The 18,059-nt window shown below is 42.6% G+C and overlaps 1 protein-coding gene across 1 annotated transcript in view; it reads left to right on the top strand.

Moving 5' to 3' along the window:
* The first annotated feature begins 1,434 nt into the window (after positions 1 to 1,434).
* Positions 1,435 to 18,059, top strand: part of PON3 (paraoxonase 3) — a 35,116-nt gene continuing 18,491 nt past the window's right edge. The window contains exons 1-4 of the mRNA XM_052638495.1: positions 1,435 to 1,553; positions 2,966 to 3,036; positions 11,910 to 11,965; positions 17,860 to 18,025. Coding sequence (XP_052494455.1) covers positions 1,480 to 1,553; positions 2,966 to 3,036; positions 11,910 to 11,965; positions 17,860 to 18,025 — 367 coding nt within the window. The 5' untranslated portion in view covers positions 1,435 to 1,479. The remainder of the gene's footprint in view (positions 1,554 to 2,965; positions 3,037 to 11,909; positions 11,966 to 17,859; positions 18,026 to 18,059) is intronic.

Raw genomic sequence — 18,059 nt, 5'->3', positions numbered from 1 at the left:
GTGTTCTTGCCTGGAGAATCCAGGGACGGGGGAGCCTGGTGGGCTGCCGTCTATGGAGTCACACAGAGTTGAACACGACTGAAGCAACTTAGCAGCAGTAGCAGCAGCAGGCAGATATAAATATGCATTCCTCCTCTGTGTGAACTCTTTTCAAATTAATCTTCTGAAGAAGTAACTGTCTTATCAATGCAATTCCAGATGTTCCAGCGTCCCCCCCTCCTCCTCCACAGCTTTAATAACAATCAGCATAACTGAGGAAGGGCACAGGAAGGGCTCACGCTGCCGCTCTCTATCTATGTGGCCAAGGGCAAGTTACACGGTTAATCTGTGCCTTGGCTTTCTCACCTATAAAACTGGGATGTTACCTACCTCAGAGAAGTACCAATAATCAAAAGTTAACATAGGCAAAGTTCTAAGGACAATGCAAGGTACACAGTAGGTGCTGCATAAATGGCAAGCTTTATTATTCCACTATAATTATGTATTCAGACAGGATTTATGTATCCCATAAGTCAGAAACCTCCTTTACTTAATATCCCCGCTTCTGTGTTCTCTCAAACACTGTTTACTTAAACTCAAAAGAAATAGTCCTTTTTTTTTTTTCCTTGTGGAAAATAAAAGCAGATCTTGGAGATGCTACTTGGCTTTGCCCAAACTCTTTAAGTCTTTCCCACCTCGTGCTCCCCTTCTTCCAACCTGATCTTTATCATGAGTGTGGGAGGGTACAGATTAGTTGCCTGGCAGGATCTAAAGGTCCAGAAGAAAGGAGGATCCAGGAGTCTTTTGAAAGCCTAACCTTCCAAAGAAGCTATGCTTCCCTTCTCCCCCCCTCTCCTCCGTTCTGCTCATCTTGTTACCTATTCTATTTATTTCTTTCCCTTCACTTCTCCTGACTTTTATCTCAAATGTTGGGGGCAGATGCTGACATTCACAAATCCGCCCAGTCCACAAACAGAATCCTCCCCCTCCCCGCGCCGCGCCTCCACCCTGTGTGTGGGATCAATTCTGCGTCTTATAGAACACCTTACCTTCCACAAACTGCAAAGTTTCTGGGTCTGAACTACAGCTCCCCGCGCTCTCTGCACCTCCAGTTTCCCCTTCAGGCCCCTTGAGGAGCTGAGGTAGAATTCCGCAGCTTTGGGCTGCAAACCTCCTCCTCTATCGTCCCACCCACCCGAGGGATCTCTCCAAAGCTGCCAAGGGAACCCAGGGCTATGGGTCCTGTTTCTGTATTTTGAGCCCTGAAGAATAAAGGAATCCGCGAGTAAAGGTTTCCTTGAAAGCAGGTGAATGTGGCCTTGAACCCGGAGCAGCGCTGCAGCGAAGGGCGGGCCGCAGCGACCTTAGCCCAGCGCCTTGGCAGCGCACCTGCCGGGCGCAGGAGGGGCGGGGCGGGCACCACTGGGGGCGGGACCGGCGCGGCCCGCAGCCCCTCCCGAGAGCTCTGCGCGCACTGGGCGCCCCTGGACCCTGGAGACCATGGGGAAGCTGGTGGCACTTATCCTGCTGGGCGCCGGCCTGGCCCTAGTCGGGGAGAGATTTTTGACATTTAGGTGAGTTGGCATCTTGAGCGTCCTGGGTTTTTTCTCTTCTTCCAAGTTAGGTTAAGGGCTGCCCCGGGCCGCCTTCCTAGCGGGTAAGAATGAGCTGTTTGGGGACCCCGTCTTCTCAATCCCACCTAACAAACTATCCCTTGAGAAGCTCTGATGTGGAAAGTAAGCTGATTTCTTGCCTTTCCTAAGATCGTGAGGCAGAAATGCCCCGATTTATTTTCTGAAAGTTATGCAACTCCCCCCCCCCCCCCCCCTTCCCCAGGTCAGCATTCCACCCACCCTTGAACAAACTAACTCTGCTGGAAGCGCTGGTCTTGGGGGAGGGAGCCAGGCTACCGGCTGGATGTTTTTGGCTGACTCAGAGGTTGTCCAAGGCAAGTTCAACCTTGAGGGGTACCGGGCTACCAGATTAAAGGAGCTAGCAGGACAGCAGGGAAATGAACTGAAACCTGCAAGGGGAGATTGGCATTGTCTGGTATCTGACCTGACCTTTCGAAGTGGAAGGTCTAGTGGTGATAGCCATTCCCGAAATATCTCAGGAGAATACTGGGCTAGTAAGAAGAAATGTTTGTTAGATGATGACCTGTGTTCCCGAATAGATGTTAGCCTCTACTTGCTTTCAGTCCTCTTTGGGTTGTTTTTAATTTCTCCAAAGAGAAGTTGGTCTTCTCAGAGGTTCACATCTACTGGCGGAGTCTGTTGAGGAGCACGGTGCCTTTTGATAAGACATTCTAGTTCAGCTTGAGTTTATTGTTACATTTGCTCCCAGTGCATGCAAGTGAGAAAATCATGAAAAATAATAATTATAAAGCCAATCTAAAGAGCATTTTTTTAAAACTCACGGTAAGATAAGTATAGAATCTTCCTGAATACAATTTAATAAAAATGTAAAATTATTCCTGGTGTTTAGAAGAATGTTTCACTGTGGAATCAAAACCATTATTCAAAAATAATTTGGCCAGTTGTTTAAACTATGGGCAGTTTAATGAACTCAAGAACTTGCAAAGTAAATGAACATAAAATTTTAAAAATAATAAAGCAAAAGCTACAGAGTTTAGCTATTAGGAGACCCTGTTGAATTTGGGGAAGGCAGTTGGGGACAAGGACTACAAGGGATTAAGGGAATCAAAGTGCAGATTTATAATAAATGATACTTTATCACATTAGATAATAGCATTTTATGCATTTAAATTAATATTACTTATATACTATTAAATAAAAAAATATAGGCACATTACCCATAGTGTGTCCACATTAAATAAGTAAATGTAAATAAAAGGAGATGCCTACTTATTTGTGATATCATCCATAAATGATGAGAGAGTTAATGAATTTGAAGGTGGTTAAAGACTGTGGTTAGACATTGATTTTGGATGCCGTGCATTGATCTCCAGTGTTTTTATCTTCCACAGAGAAAGAATGAATGCATATCGAGAAGTGGAGTCAGTAGAACCCCAGAACTGCCACCTTATTGAGGGAATTGGTATGTATATGACAGTACAATTTCCTGGTCACCATCCCCCTGACTGAAGCTGCTAATTTAATTCACTGCTACTCCTTAAACCCTCCTACTGAGGCTTCAGCCTCATCAATTTTACCCAAGCTATCTGATTCCACGTCTCCAAGGGGTATCCTAAACGTCAAAATCTATGGCTTTTTCTCGGTCCTCTTACTGACATCTCTCCATCATTTGAAATATGTTGTTGTCTGCTCTTTGGTTGGTCCCTCGCTGGACTCTGCTCCTGCCCACTCTGTGACATTTCATTTCCTTCTGTCTTTTTCTGTTGCCTTACTTCTTTTTTTCCCTTCTCCCCTCTCCTTGATGATACTCCTAGCTTCCAGTATCACTGCCTTCAAAATTTATCTGCTAGTACTAAGAGAAATGTGACAGCCCTTATTCTCAAGAACCTCCCAATCAATTGAGATTTTTTTTCTTAATTAATTGAAAGTCCATAGTTGGATCCCTGATCTTTCAAACTGCAGGCCTGTTTTCCTGTTTGAAATCTACTTTGCCTTTCTGTCATTTCCTCTCTCACTCCCCCACCCATCGGCTCTTCTTCCAGACTTCTCTTAAGCTTGGTTACCTGCATTCTCAAAGAGATTCAGTCCAAAATGTAGGAAACTTGAACTTCCCTGTCAGTCCAGTGGGTAAGACTTTGCCTTCCGACGCAGGAGATAGGGATTCCAGCCTTGGTCAGGGAGCTGAGACCTCACATGCCTTGAGGCCAAAACATCAAAACGGGAAGCAGAAGCAGTGTTGTAACAAATTCAATAAAGACTTCAAAATCTTAAAAAACAAAAATGAAGGGGCCATTTATTTTCCCCTCTCCCCTCACTGTTTCATGTGAGACCTGTGGCCTCTCTTGGGCCCCCACACAGAGCTGATCTCATTTACTCCTTACTGCTTCAATTGCTTGTTCTGGCTCTGAGCCTTTCCCTCTCCCTGATAATACTACTAGGAAAAAAAAAAAAAGAAACACATCTAGCCAGATGCTGTTCTAGGAATGTATTCTTTCATTTTCTCACTTTTGCTCATGAGTTACCTCCAATGATTTCTTCACTGCTGCTTGCTGAAATCAGCTGGAAATCCCTCTTCTACCCCTGAACCCTCATAGCACTCTGAAACTCCCGTTCACTTGAGACACCTAAGACATGCTTTATTTCAGAGCCAGCGGTGTCTTTCTCTCACAATCAGATTGTAAGCCTCCTAGGGTCAAGGACTGTGAGTTATTTCAGTATGTGACAGGACAACACTATAGCTTATTGTGATATAAATGATCTCCAAGATAAGTTACTAATACATATATATTTCCCCCCTCAATTTCTAAAACAAATAGAGAAATAGCCTGGTCCTTGTGCTCCTTAGTCTTAGATGAGGTGTGTATTGCAAGCTAGAAAGCAGAAGGAACTGAAGACAAATCATTTCCTGACTTTGACATTTAAAACCCTGGGCTACTTCAAGGGATTCTGATGGAGACGGAAGGGGAATATGTAGTTGTTGTGTGTTTTGTTTTGTTTTTTTTTAATAACAGGGGACTTGGTCCCATTCTGGGGGAGAATCAAGACCTGTAAAGGAATGACTACAATATACCTTTAGGCAGGCTGGATCCTTCACACTTTGTGTCACAGAATGAGCAAAGGTTGTGTGTGTGTGTGTGTGTGTGTGTGTGTGTGTGTGTGTGCACGTGCAGTATTGTATAACTGGCAAAATTTTCTAAATTAGAGGGACCACATGAGCTTGGCAATGGATATTTCAGTGGTGACTAGTGTAGAATAAAGGCCATTTGGACTTCCCCAAACATTTAGCTTCGTTTTAAAATCCACTAAGCTATTTGCACAACCCTGGCAGAGAGACCCAATAATGACTCAGGCTGAACTTCCTACCAGTTTAGTGCAATGTAGGTTCAGGGTCAGATTTAATTTGATTTAAAAAATAAGGAAATGTAACATTCAATTATTTGTTTACTGTCTTGTGGAGTAATACTCACATTAATTATATATATATATATCTCAAAAGAGTCTGCCAATTAATTTAGACAGTAATTAGATCATTGTTAAAGCATTGTTAAAGTCTAGCCCAACTCTCAGATTGTATGATTCAAATAGACTTGCGAAGTTAAAACTAGAGCAGAAGGGGCCTCCCTGGTGGCTCAGTGCTAAAGAATCCACCTGCCATTGCAGGAGACACAGGTTCTATCCCTGATCCAGGAAGATCCAACATGGTGCAGAGCAACTGAGCCTGTGTGCCATAACTGCTGAGCCTGTGCGCTAGAGCCCGGGAGCCACAACTCCTGAGGCCAGCGTGCCCCGGAGCCCGTGTTCTGCGACCCTTCACAACAAGAGAAGCGACTGCAGTGGCAAGCCTGTGCACTGCAGCAAGAGAGTAGTCCCTGCTCTCCACAACTAGAGAAAACCCTCACCGTGATGAAGAAAACCCAGCACAGCCAAAGATAAAGAAAATTATTTCCAAAAACTAGAGCAGAAGAAAAAAGGGCATGCACATCTCATGTCCGTTGGCATATGTACATTCTCTATTTACAGAACTGAACAAGTGAGAATGATCACGAGCCATTTGTTAATAGGATAATATTGCTATATATCTAAAAATAATACTACTACCTTATCAAAGGCCCAGTGTCCGTGAGCTTTGTGCTGAGTCCTTTGGAAACACTTTACATCATCCTTGCAAACACCCTGTAAGGTGGATGCTGCCATCTGTCTTTGGAGATTAGGAAACTGACACCCAGAAGAATGAAGTTCCCTGCCCACTGGTCCAGAACGAGAAGGTGCCAGGTCTAGATTAAGAGGCAGGGTGCTGTTCTTCCATGCCTTTGTACTCTCTGTTGTGTAACACTGCCTTTCTTATCTACCGACAGCACATTTTTATTACGGAGTTTCAGGGAAGTATGGTGGTGGCAGAAAACAGAAAATCTGAGATGCAAAAAAGTGAAACATTAATCAATAGAGCTGACCAAGACGGGGCAAGTTGGATATTTAAACAAAGCTCACTAATGAGATGATACTCGTCAGACCCTCCTCTCTGAGAGTGAAAAGCTTTGTGAAAGCATGGAAAACCCAAAGAATTGAAGGCAGAGTGTAGTAGGCAGTAACAGAGCTGGGGAAAATTTCTGATTTGTGTTTTCTTCAAGACCTAGAATTTTCTGATTAATTTTATTGGTCGAGGGCTTCCCTGGTGGCTCAGATGGTAAAGAGTCTGCCTGCAATGCAGGAGACCTGGGTTCAATCCCTGGGTTGGGAAGATCCCCTGGAGAAGGGAGTGGCTACCCACACCAGTATTCTTGCCTGGAGAATTCCATGGACATGGAATGCATGCGTGGACAGCGGAGCCAGGTGGGCTACAGTCCATGGGGTCGCAAAGAGTCGAACACGACTAAAACTTCCACTTTATTGGCAGAACAAACCTTTCCTCTTTTTGTTCTCCTTCCTCATTATTTATTTATTAATTTATTTTGGCCTCACTGTGTAGCATGTGGGAGCTTAGTTCCCCTACCGGGGATCGAACCCAAGCTCCCTGCATTGGAAGAATGGGGTCATAACCAATGGACCACCAGGGAAGTCCCATTCCTTCCCCAGTATTCTTTCTGGGAAGAAAGCTTAACAAGTGAAATAATTCTAACGTCCCAGAAATCATACCTCAAAGATCTTTTTTATATTAAATTTATCTTTTTTCCAAGGCTTTGAGTCTCAAAGATTGGCTTAACTGGGAAGTTACTTGGCTAATTAAAGTTGCCCTTGAAATAGGAACAGCTTTATTAGCTTGCCTTTGGCAGAATTATGAAGTAGACAGCCAGCCATCGTGTGTGAAGTCTTCCTATCTTCCTCTTCTTCCCTGTCCCCTCCTGTAGCTTCCCGTGTCTCCAAGATATGTTTCTACTCCATGGTAGGTTCCATTTGTTTTCTTAGCTGGCTGTTTTCTTCCCTTGATGATGTGAAATGATAATATTAATTGATAGTAATGTTTTGGCATGACTTTTGCTCAAGACGTCTATAGAGAACAATCGGAGGCCAGAGAAATGAGGTTATGCCAAAAAATAGGGTTGACAGATTAAAAGGAGTAGATACCTATTTGTAAGACTGGTTTTAGACTTAGCAGTGGGGTTTTAATGTTGTCTGTGCACAGGGTGATGAGTATGTGGAGAGGACTCAGGGGAGGGTGTCCCAGAGGCTCTCACTCCCACAGGAGCCACTGTTGCTAAGACGCACTGGGCCATCATGCAGATGCAGTGTAGGTCGGGGAGGGGGATAAAGGAGGGTTAGGAATAATGCACAACCAGCTACTAATTCTTTTCCACATCTGAGTGCAAAGCACCAGCTTCCCTGTGCTATGGACAGGGCAAGTAAAAAAAAAAAAAAAACAAACAAACAACAGCATAGCATCTCTGGAAAATGCCCACTCATGCTGCAGGTGAATTATGAAGCAGGTTAGTGCTATCATGGGAGATGTGTGAAACGGTGTTTGGAAGATGAAAAGACTAAATCAGAAATTTTACAACTCAGAACATCTTCTATTCAGAAATTAACACTCACTTGTCTATAATTTAACCTCAAACAAGACAAAGTTCAAAAAACTAAAGCAGTTTCTCCTTTTTAGTCAGTCAACCAGCTTGTTGCTGAAAGCTTTTATAGAAAAGGCAGGCATTATATTGGGTACAAGGACACGGTACTGAATAAAACCAGGTCCTTGATCCAAGCAAGTTACAGCCCAAGTGTGGAAAATATCATGGTGGAGGTAGTCACAGGTGACCATATTAGTACACAAATTGGATGTTGGAGCCAAGAGAGGTTGAAAAGGCTGAGGGGACAGCATCCAAGTCATCTCTAAGGGCCTGTGATACTCAGCCAAGTGGAGGTGAGACTGGGTGTGGGAAACGTGCGTTGCCAAGAAGCAGGTTACAGCATGTGCTCAGGTATGCAGGTAAACAAGCCTGGCCCACCTCAGAACTGCTGACAGAGTGCTGCAGCACACCTGGGAAAAACAGCGAAGGGTGGGAGCCACACGATTGAGCTCGGAGCCAAGAGGCACAGAACTGTGGATCTAGGTCAAGGAGTTTGAGAATTTTACAGCCAACCCTACTGGACCTTTGGAGGGTTTTAAGCAGGGGCATTACAAGGTCAAGTTTGCAATTTAAAAAGAATGGTTGTAGGGGAGCAAAGTGGACCTACTAGGAAGCTATTACAGAAATCCAGGAGGGAGTTCCAGAGCTTGAAAGACTTGTGATCAGATGATTTTAGGGAATGAGGAAAAGGAAGACATCAAGGATAACTCCAAGGTTCCCACTTTGGGTGCTTGGGGGATAGAAATGTCATCCACTGAAATTGAAATATACAAAATGGAGCAGATTTAAGAGGGAAATTTCCAGATCGCTTTGATACATGTTGAACATGAGAAATGAAAAGGCCCAATAGAAATGTCCTATATACGGGAGACCTGGTTTGATCGGTTGGGAAGATCCTCTGGAGAAGGGAACAGCTACCCACTCCAGTATTCTGGCCTAGAGAATTCCATGGACTACATAGTCCATGGGGTCGCAAAGAGTCAGACACAGTGGAGTGACTTTCACCATACATGTATATAGAGGTGAATACAGAGGTCTGGAGGTTGGGAGAAAGTTTTGGGCTTGATTTAGAGATTGGAGAGTTAAGAGTATGTGGGTGGAAGCTGACACCTTGGGACTAGAGTAAATGGGTGCTCTGCTATGAGAAATAGCCAAGTGCGGGTAGAGGCTGGTGAGTATTTCCATCCAGGATAGAGGCAGAAGGAGACTAGAGCAAAAGGAAGCCCAGAAGTGGTGTTTAGAGGAAAAAAGAGATAGAAAAAGGTTTGTTCAAAAACTAACCCATCCAGGGGATTCCCTGATGGCTCAGTGGGAAAGAATCTGCCTGCCAACGCAGGAGACATGGGTTCAGATCTCACATGCTGCAGAGCAACTGAACTCGTGTGCCACAACCATTGAGCCTGTGCCCTAGAGCCCATGCTGTGCCACAGGAGAAGCCACAGCAGGGAGAAGTCCATGCACCACAACCAGAGAGTAGCCCCTGCAGCAGTGAAGACCCAGCGCAGCCAAAAGTGAACCCAAAACCTGACAATTGAAAAACACACACATTAATGAATGTATTTTAAAAACTAACCCACCCATATTCAACATCATTTCTAAAGCTGTTTTATACAGTTTGCTGGATTCTCCCCACGTCTATTTTACTCCACGTAGGGCAGGGCATGCGTGCTCAGTTGGGTCTGCCTCTTTGCAACCGCATGGACTGTAGCCCGCCGGGATCCTCTGTCCAGGGCACTCTCCAGGCAAGAATACAGGAGCGGGTTGCCATTTCCTGCTCCAGGGGATCTTCCCGACCCAGGGATCAAACTCCCATCTCTTGCGTCTCCCGTACTAGCAGGCCGATCCTTTACCACGGTGCCACCTGGGAAGCCCTATTCCATGTATAAAAAGCATTAAATCTTTCAGACTATCAAAACACCATATATGGGTAAATCTTGATGAACTGGAATACTTAGAAAATGGAAAACTGTGATTAGTTTTCAGGTTCCTAGTTGAGGATTCATTTTCATCTTCAGTATAATTAATACGATTAAATATTTTTCCGTCCTCCAGTTTTCAGTGCCTATTGCTTATTACTCTGTTGATTCAAATTTGCATTTTTTGGCTTTATTCCACTTTTCTTTCCCCCATTCTTCTTAGGAATCCATTACCTCAGGTAACCATTTTCCCATGTATTTTATTTACTATAACCGTGCAGCAAACTACCTCAAAACTTAGTGACTAAGAAGGACAGTAGTTATTTTGCTGATGAGTTTGCAGTTTTGGCTGGGCTCGGGGAGGCAGCTCATCTCTATTCCCTTTGCATCAGCTAGGGCATCTCAGCTCATCTGAGACACTTTCAGACCCCTCTGTACCGCATGTGGTCTCTCCACAGTCTCTCCTCTGTACTTGCAAAGTAGCCAGACTTCTTATATTTAGAATCAGGGCTCACAAGGCACATGCTTGGAGAGAGAGAGCAATGGCAGGTTTGATTATAACTTGACTTTGTATGTCAGCTGGCATCACTTCCTCCTCATGCAATTTGTCAGAGCAGTTAGAAAGGTCCACCCAGGGTTAAGGGAAGAGGATACAGACCTAGCCTCCTAATGGGAGAGCTTGAACATCACATTTTTAAGAAGAGCATGTGGTTTTGATACATCATTTCAATCAGATTTGTAAATAACCATTTGCCATATTCAATAACCATTGCTTGCATCCTCAATGCTGCCTGCCTGGGAATACATCATATGTGGGTCCACCTCCCTGCTAGAAAACATGCAAATCTCCTTTTCATCCTGTTCTCAGTCATAACTTACTCATTATATGTTTCTTTCTATAGAAAAATGCCCATGACCATCTCTCAGTGAGAAAAGGATCTAAGTAAAATCTTCCAAATTCATTTATTTCCAACAGCTCATCTTAGGATTTATTGCTTTTTTAAAATTGGAGTTTAGTTGCTTTATGTTGTGTATGATCTGTTGCTTTTATAACAGAGAACAATTAATAATATGCCAATATGATTAGAAAACAATAGATTTTTCAGGCCTCAACAAGTTATCAATAACCTCAGATATGCAGATGACACCACCATTATGGCAGAAAGTGAAGAAGAACTAAAGAGCCTCTTGATGAAAGTGAAAAAGGAGAGTGAAAAAGTTGGCTTAAAGCTCAACATTCAGAAAACTAAGATCATGGCATCCGGTCCCATCACTTCATGGCAAATAGATGGGGAAACAGGGGAAACAGTGGAAACAGTGGCTGACTTTATTTTTTGACCTCCAAAATCACTGCAGATGGTGACTGCAGCCATGAAATTAAAAGATGCTCACTCCTTGGAAGGAAAGTTATGACCAACCTAGACAGCATATTAAAAAGCAGAGACATTACTTTGCCAACAAAGATCTAGTCAAGGCTATGGTTTTTCCTGTGGTCATGTGTGGATGTGAGAGTTGGACTATAAAGAAAGCTGAGTGCAGAAGAATTGATGCTTTTGAACTGTGGTGTTGGAGAAGACTCTTGAGAGTCCCTTGGACTGCAAGGAGATCCAACCGGTCCATCCTAAAGGAGATTAGTCCTGGGTGTTCATTGGAGGGACTGATGTTGAAGCTGAAACTCCAGTACTTTGCCACCTGATGCGAAGAGCTGACTCATTGGAAAAGACCCTGATGCTTGGAAAGTTTGAGGGCAGGAGGAGAAAGGGACGACAGGGGATGAGATGGTTGGATGGCATCACCAACTCGATGGACATAGGTTTGGGTGGTCTCCGGGAGTTGGTGATGGACAGGGAGGCCTGGCGTGCTGCGGTTCATGGGGTTGCAAAGAGTTGGACATGACTGAGTGACTGAACTGAACTGAACAACAAGTCAGAGGAGAGAAATACTTGGCAGAGAAGTCTTTAAGTGACCTTCACAATGATGGCTTTCCAAATGTTATCACTTGGTCTATAGATCTGTCTTGTGTGGCAAGTAAAGCTGAATCTCTTAGGACATGCTCTAGGGGTTTTTATTTAAAGAATAAATCTAGAATATGAATTTATTTTATATTTATTTTCTTTTTTCTCCTGAAAATGGCCTTCTTAAAAAAAAAAGAATAATTTAGTATTTCAGGAACCTGGCTCAGGTTTTCCTGGAGAGCAGCATGCCTGTAGGATTCCTGAAAGTTAATATTATTTCCCAAGTAAATAGCTCAAAAAGTTAAGGTAGTTTCCAAAAGAAGTTCAAAGTCTTGACTGTGTGTGAAATCACTTTTTAAGCCACCATTCATGCATCTTTCTGATCCTCAGCTTTTTTTTTTTTTATAGAAAATGGCTCTGAAGATATTGATATCCTTCCTAGTGGGCTGGCTTTCATCTCCAGTGTGAGTATTTCCCATGCTCCTCAGATGCGCAAGTCAACAGCTGTATGGACAGAACATTAGTGTCACCAACTCAAGTGTCCCACTTGTGTGTAAACTAGTCAACTAAAAGCACCAAAATGGGATTCCAGAGGCTAACTGAGGCAAGACAGAAGTGCCCAGGCTTGCCTACCCCATCTTGGGCAGTTATATACCCAGGGGAGTGCTGATAAGTGTATATTGAATTCCATTCACTTCCTAGACAAGGCTCCAGATTTGCTCTGTGGCTATCCATCCTCACCATTGCCCTTCTGGCTGAGCCTCAGCTTCTGGAAGTCATCTTCTTACTAATTGGTATTCATCTCATCATGCCTGCCTGAGTTTGGAACTCAGTAAAAGTTTTCAGAGTCAATGTTAGCCCTGTTACTCAGTTCATAACCATCTTGCATTTCTTTGCATTTCCCAAGAGCATTTCCATCTTAGGTTCCTCAGCATTTAAAGAAAAGCTCTTTCAAAGAGGAGTAGGGAAACACATGCATTTTATTTCCAGTACCACCTTCACAGGTTGGGGATGATTAGGAAGCTATGAGAAGGACTGAACTTCAACTAATTAAAATGTTATATTGTAAAAATATTGAAAATTATCATATGCTTAGTTAAATCAGTTACAATTTGGAGTGGGACTTAGGATTTTGAAAAAAGTAGGTATTAATTACATTTCCAATGTGAATTCTGATTGCTGGAATTTCATGTTCTAATATTCCATTTGGGCCAATAAAATACTATCAAATAATACATTTTAAAAATCTATGTCTTTTTGGCCAAAAGGGGGGCCCATAAAATATTTTTTAATGGTCCCAATTTCTAAATTCTTCAGTATGGTCAGGGTGTATAGTCAATATGCATTTTAAATTGCTGCTGGTGTGGTATATGTTAGGGTAGGTGGGTGGAAAGGATTTTATGTCTTTAGTTTTCCTCCAAAAACTAAAGCTGTCTAGAAAAGCTTTTTCTTTGTTGACTTAAATTAACCTACTGTCAATTTAGGTTTTCAATGTGATGCCCAACAGACCTTTAAAAACAATTATTTTATGGCTAGGAGATGTGCAGTTCCTACTGTATATTTCTTTTCTATTAATATTTTCACTAGAGGTAAGTGTACTGAATTCTTGTTGTTCAGCAAGTAGAGATTTTCATCACAAATAATTCTATGAGAAACGTTAGCTCTTTTTGCAAAATAACAAACAACTCATTCTTATAGGATAAGGATAATGTTCTTTGCTTATTTTTAATCTTGCTGTACTGCAATAAATTCAAGTCCTTGTTCTTCTTGATCACCTCCTACTGCCCTTTCCTGCCATCCTAGAACATGTTTGGAAGCTGCTGATTTAGGGAGTAATTCTGTGTGATAGATATTTTTAGTCTATTTAGAGGTGCCAAGCAGGCTATTTGCTTCCTTACCTTGAGACTTGACATGTTCTTTGCCAGCAAGATTACTCCCTTCCTCACATGTTGCCGTCTAACTCCTAGTTCCCTATGAGGGCTCACTGCAGGAGAACTTTAATTCCTCAGGAATATCCCTCATATCTTTCCGGGCAAGGTGGCTCTTCTGTGCCCCCATAGTTTCCCTGTGGGTAGGGTCTTAGATGCCTCCCCATATCTGGTTGGCTTGCTTGGTGCTGCCTCCCTGGATTTCAGTCCTTTTGAGACTAGGACTTTGGAGTGTCTGTTGCCATGCGGCACCTGCCAAGGTATCTGGCATACATAGGGGCTTGACTGCTTACTGAATATGCGTACTGGTAAATGAGGGCCATGGAGGAGTGCAATGCTTGTCCACACGTACCTGTAGTCTGTTGGTGGAAATAAGATGCCTGCACACCTAGGTGATTTTTGTCATTTTCAGGGGTGAATGGTATCAAAATAATTGCAATCATTTGCCAAGATTCTTACCTAACTGCTTTAAACAGAAAACCAAGCATATGTAAAGAGTTTCATTCATCGTGACACTTACTGTAGGCCATGTTTGTTGGCCATGCTCCACCCTTATTCCCCAATCAGATCATTTCCATTTCCAGAGCACCTGATCCTTCTACCAGTCAGCAGTGCCCTCACATTCCTCCAAGCTCCCACTGTACTTGCTGTGGGGTTCTGCCCTGAGCAGCGCTCCTGAGCAATATAATATTCTCTACTGTCAAACCTTTCTTTATGGTGTGGCAAAAAGTTGTACATCACTGTACAACTAATGATCTGAGTGATTTAGGCATTTCACTTCTCTGGGCTTAATTTTCCTTATATGAAAAGAGAAGATTTACCTCAAGTGAAAATGGGAAGAATTGGGTGTCTCTGATATCCTTCCCTCAATGTCACCACTATTTTTGCCATTGGACTTAGTGACAAATTGACTATGAAGGAAAGGATAGATTTGGAGTCTCAATTGTATGGCCTGATACTGGGGAGAGCAGTGATTCCCTTAATAGAGAATAGATACAAATGAGAGCAAGGATTTGAGGAGAGATGATTTTGGTTTTGATCACTTGATTTTGAGCTGCCTTTAGGAAGAAGTTGGGATGCAAGCTAGGGCTCCATAGAGAGGCTCCAGGGAAATGTGTATATTTGATACTTACTAATATGGAAGAAATAAATGAAACCTTATGAATGAGCTCTGCAAGGGAAGAGTGCAGAATGAAAAGGAAGGGATGGATGAGGACAGAGGGAGGGAAGGGCAGGAAAGGAAGCAGTAATTCTATCTGGAAATTCTACTTTTGGTTTTTTGATAAGAAATAAAAGTTCTACCATAGTGTCAAATGCCACAGAGACACAGATAAGGAAATACAGAAGGATTATTAAATAAGACATTTTGGAGGCCATTGATATGACCTTTATAGAGGTATTTCTACAAACTGGTAGAATATGGATTCCAGAGAATTAAGAGTTGGAGCAATTCAAACCAAGACAACAAGGTCAAGTGATGTTTCTAAGAAATTTGACAGTGAAGGAAGGTGAGAAAAATGCCTATTTGAAGTAGTAAAGTTGGAAAATATTTGTTTCAGGGAAAGAGAAATGAGCAATTTTTCAGGTAAAAGAAGGGGACACTGGTGAAGAATGAGTGGTGAATTCTAAAGACAGACCCTAGAGATCACAGAATTAACTAACAACAGAAGGATATTCTTTCCTTAGAAAAGAAGGGAGAAGGATGAGAATTGATAAAACTGAAGAATAAACTGAGGTAGAAATGAGGGAATGAGGAAATTCATGTTGAATGGCATGGGTTTTTTTTTTCAGTGAAAAAGGAGGTAAAGTCATCCACTGAGAATACAGAAAGATGGTGTGGTCTATGGAAGATAATGAAATAAATCCAGAATAGATACTTAGAGATACACAGTAATTCACATATTAGAATAAACACAAATATTGATAAAGAATATTAAATGTATGGTTGAAGTTGAGATGATAACTTCATAGAGTTTTTCAACCTGGTTTTAGACTGCTGCTGCTAAGTCGTTTCAGTCGTGTCCGACTCTGTGTGACCCCATTAGACGGCAGCCCACCATCCCTGGGATTCTCCAGGCAAGAATACTGAAGTGGGTTGCCATTTCTTTCTCCAATGCATGAAAGTGAAAAGTGAAAGTGAAGTCACTCAGTCATGTCCAACTCTTTGCAACCCCATGGACTGCAGCCTACCAGGCTCCTCCATCCATGGGATTTTCTAGGCAAGAGCCCTATATAAAAGCTAGAACAGGGCAAAGAGACTTGATAGATAATTTGTTAAGGAAGCAATGAGCAAAGAGTGAGTCTTTCTTAGAAGACAGGCTCTTAACTGATGATGGCAAGATTCGAGGTCTGGAAGCAGAAGTGCATGGCTCAGGGCCATTAAAAGACACTTGCTCTTTGGAAGAAAATCTATGACAAACCTAGACAGTGTATTAAAAAGCATAGACATCACTTTGCCAACAAAGGTGTGCATAGTCAAAGCTATGGTTTTTCCAGTAGTCACGTGCAGATGTGAGGGTTGGACCATAAAGAAGGCTGAGCACCAAAGAATTGATGCTTTTAAACTGTGGTGCTAGAGAAGACTCTTGAGAGTCCCTTGGACTGCAAGGAGATCAAATCAGTCAATCCTAAAGGAAATCAACCCTGAATATTCATTGAAAGAACTGATGCTGAGCTGAAGCTACAATACTTGGGCCACCTGCTGAGAAGAGCTGACTCAGTGGAAAAGACCCTGATGCCAGGAAAGATTAAGGGCAGGAGAAGAAGGGCATGACAGAAGATGAGATGTTTGTATGACATCATCGACTCAATGGACATGAGTTTGAGCAAAGTCCTGGAGATAGCAAAGGACAAGGAAGCCAGGCCTGCTGCAGTCCATGGGGTTGCAAAGAGTCGGATATGACTTAGCAACTGAACAACAACAGGGGCATGCTGATCTGTCCTCTAGGTGTGGTCACTTAAGGGGGGTGAATGATAGAGGGAATAGCCCTTCCACCAATGGGCTTCAGTGGCTTGTATTATCTGAGGAAAGCCAGGTTTCTCATAAGATTTAAGCATAGAATGACTATTCTGAGAAAAGTTTGAAGATATAGGCAGAGTTATTTGCTGTAGTCCATGGGGTCACAAAGAATCGGACACAACTGAGTGACTCAACAACACCAAATTTGGAACTGAAGACCTACTCTCCCAGAGGTCAGGGGTGAGGCAATGGAAAGGCCAAGAATAGTATGAGTAAGAGTGTGTGTGTGTGTGTGTAAGAGAGGGAGGGAGGAAGGGGAGAGAGAGTGCAAGGGAGAAGTTAGAGTAGAAAGAAAGAGAGAGAGAAGGAAAGAATTTAAACTGGGTATAAGTAGACATGAGTGTACAAGAAAATATACAAGGTTGTTGATGTTTACATACATCAGAGTGATAGAGGAAGGATACAAGGAGGAAGTAGGCGGAGTTTTATAATTAGTAGAGAATAAACCAATCCTAAATTTTGACACAGTGACCTCGGATGCAGCAAAGGTCCAATACATTCAGGACACCTATTATTGGTTGATAAACACCTGGTCCTTCCAGTAGAAACAGCCACTGTACAAGTTACTGGAATGAATGTTTTACAGTATTTGGAGAAAAGGATTCACATTCAAATCTTTGGACCAATCTCTAGGAACCAAACAGGTCAGAAATAGTCAATTCAATGAAACTGGTTGTCCTATTAATTCTTAGCTGATCCTACTCTTTGTCATTACATAATACAACAATGCAGGCTGTAACAATGCTCCCACCCTACACTGTTATATTATGTAACAACAAAGAGTAGGATCAGCTAAGAATTAATAGGAGAACCAGTTTCATGGCCACCTCATGCAAAGAGCTGACTCATTTGAAAAGACCCTGATGCTGGGAAAGATTGAGGGCAGGAGGAGAAGGGGACAACAGAGGATGAGATGGCTGGATGGCATCACTGACTCAATGGACATGGGTTTGGGTGACCTCTGGAAGTTGGTGATGGACAGGGAGGCCTGGTGTGCTGTGGTTCATGGGGTTTCAAAGAGTCGGACACGACTGAGCGACTGAACTGAACTGAACTGAGGGTGGGAGCAGTGCAATGAAACCATACACCCCAGGACTAGAAAGAACCTTAGTAATTAAATATTTTAATTTCCACATTTTATAAATGAGTAACCTGTAGCTTAGGCAGGTTAAGGGACTCAAACAAAGTAATTCAGCTTATTCTCTTGTATTATGCTCTTTGGCTGAACCTCCTCTCTATATATTAAAAACTGAAGATAGATTCTTCCCATATTCCCATTCCCAATGGCTTGGATGACACTGGTAATCCTTCAAATCAGATAATGGCAACACCTGACAGTGTAAAAAAAATCCCAGAAATCTATAAAAGAAATTTAGAGCTTTGAACATTTTTGTTTCTCTGTTTCTTAAAGGGATTAAAATATCCAGGCATGCCAGACTTTGCACCAGATGAGCCAGGACGAATCTTCTTGATGGATTTAAATGGGCAAAACCCTAGGGTCCAGGAATTAAACATCAGTGATGGGTTTGACAAAGCATCCTTTAATCCACATGGAATGAGTACTTTCATTGACAAAGGTAAAACCTGAATGCTTAAGAATAAGGGGGAAAT

Source organism: Budorcas taxicolor, chromosome 4 (assembly GCF_023091745.1).
Source record: "Budorcas taxicolor isolate Tak-1 chromosome 4, Takin1.1, whole genome shotgun sequence".
NCBI lineage: Eukaryota > Metazoa > Chordata > Mammalia > Artiodactyla > Bovidae > Budorcas > Budorcas taxicolor.
This window is presented reverse-complemented; position numbering and strand designations above follow the sequence as displayed.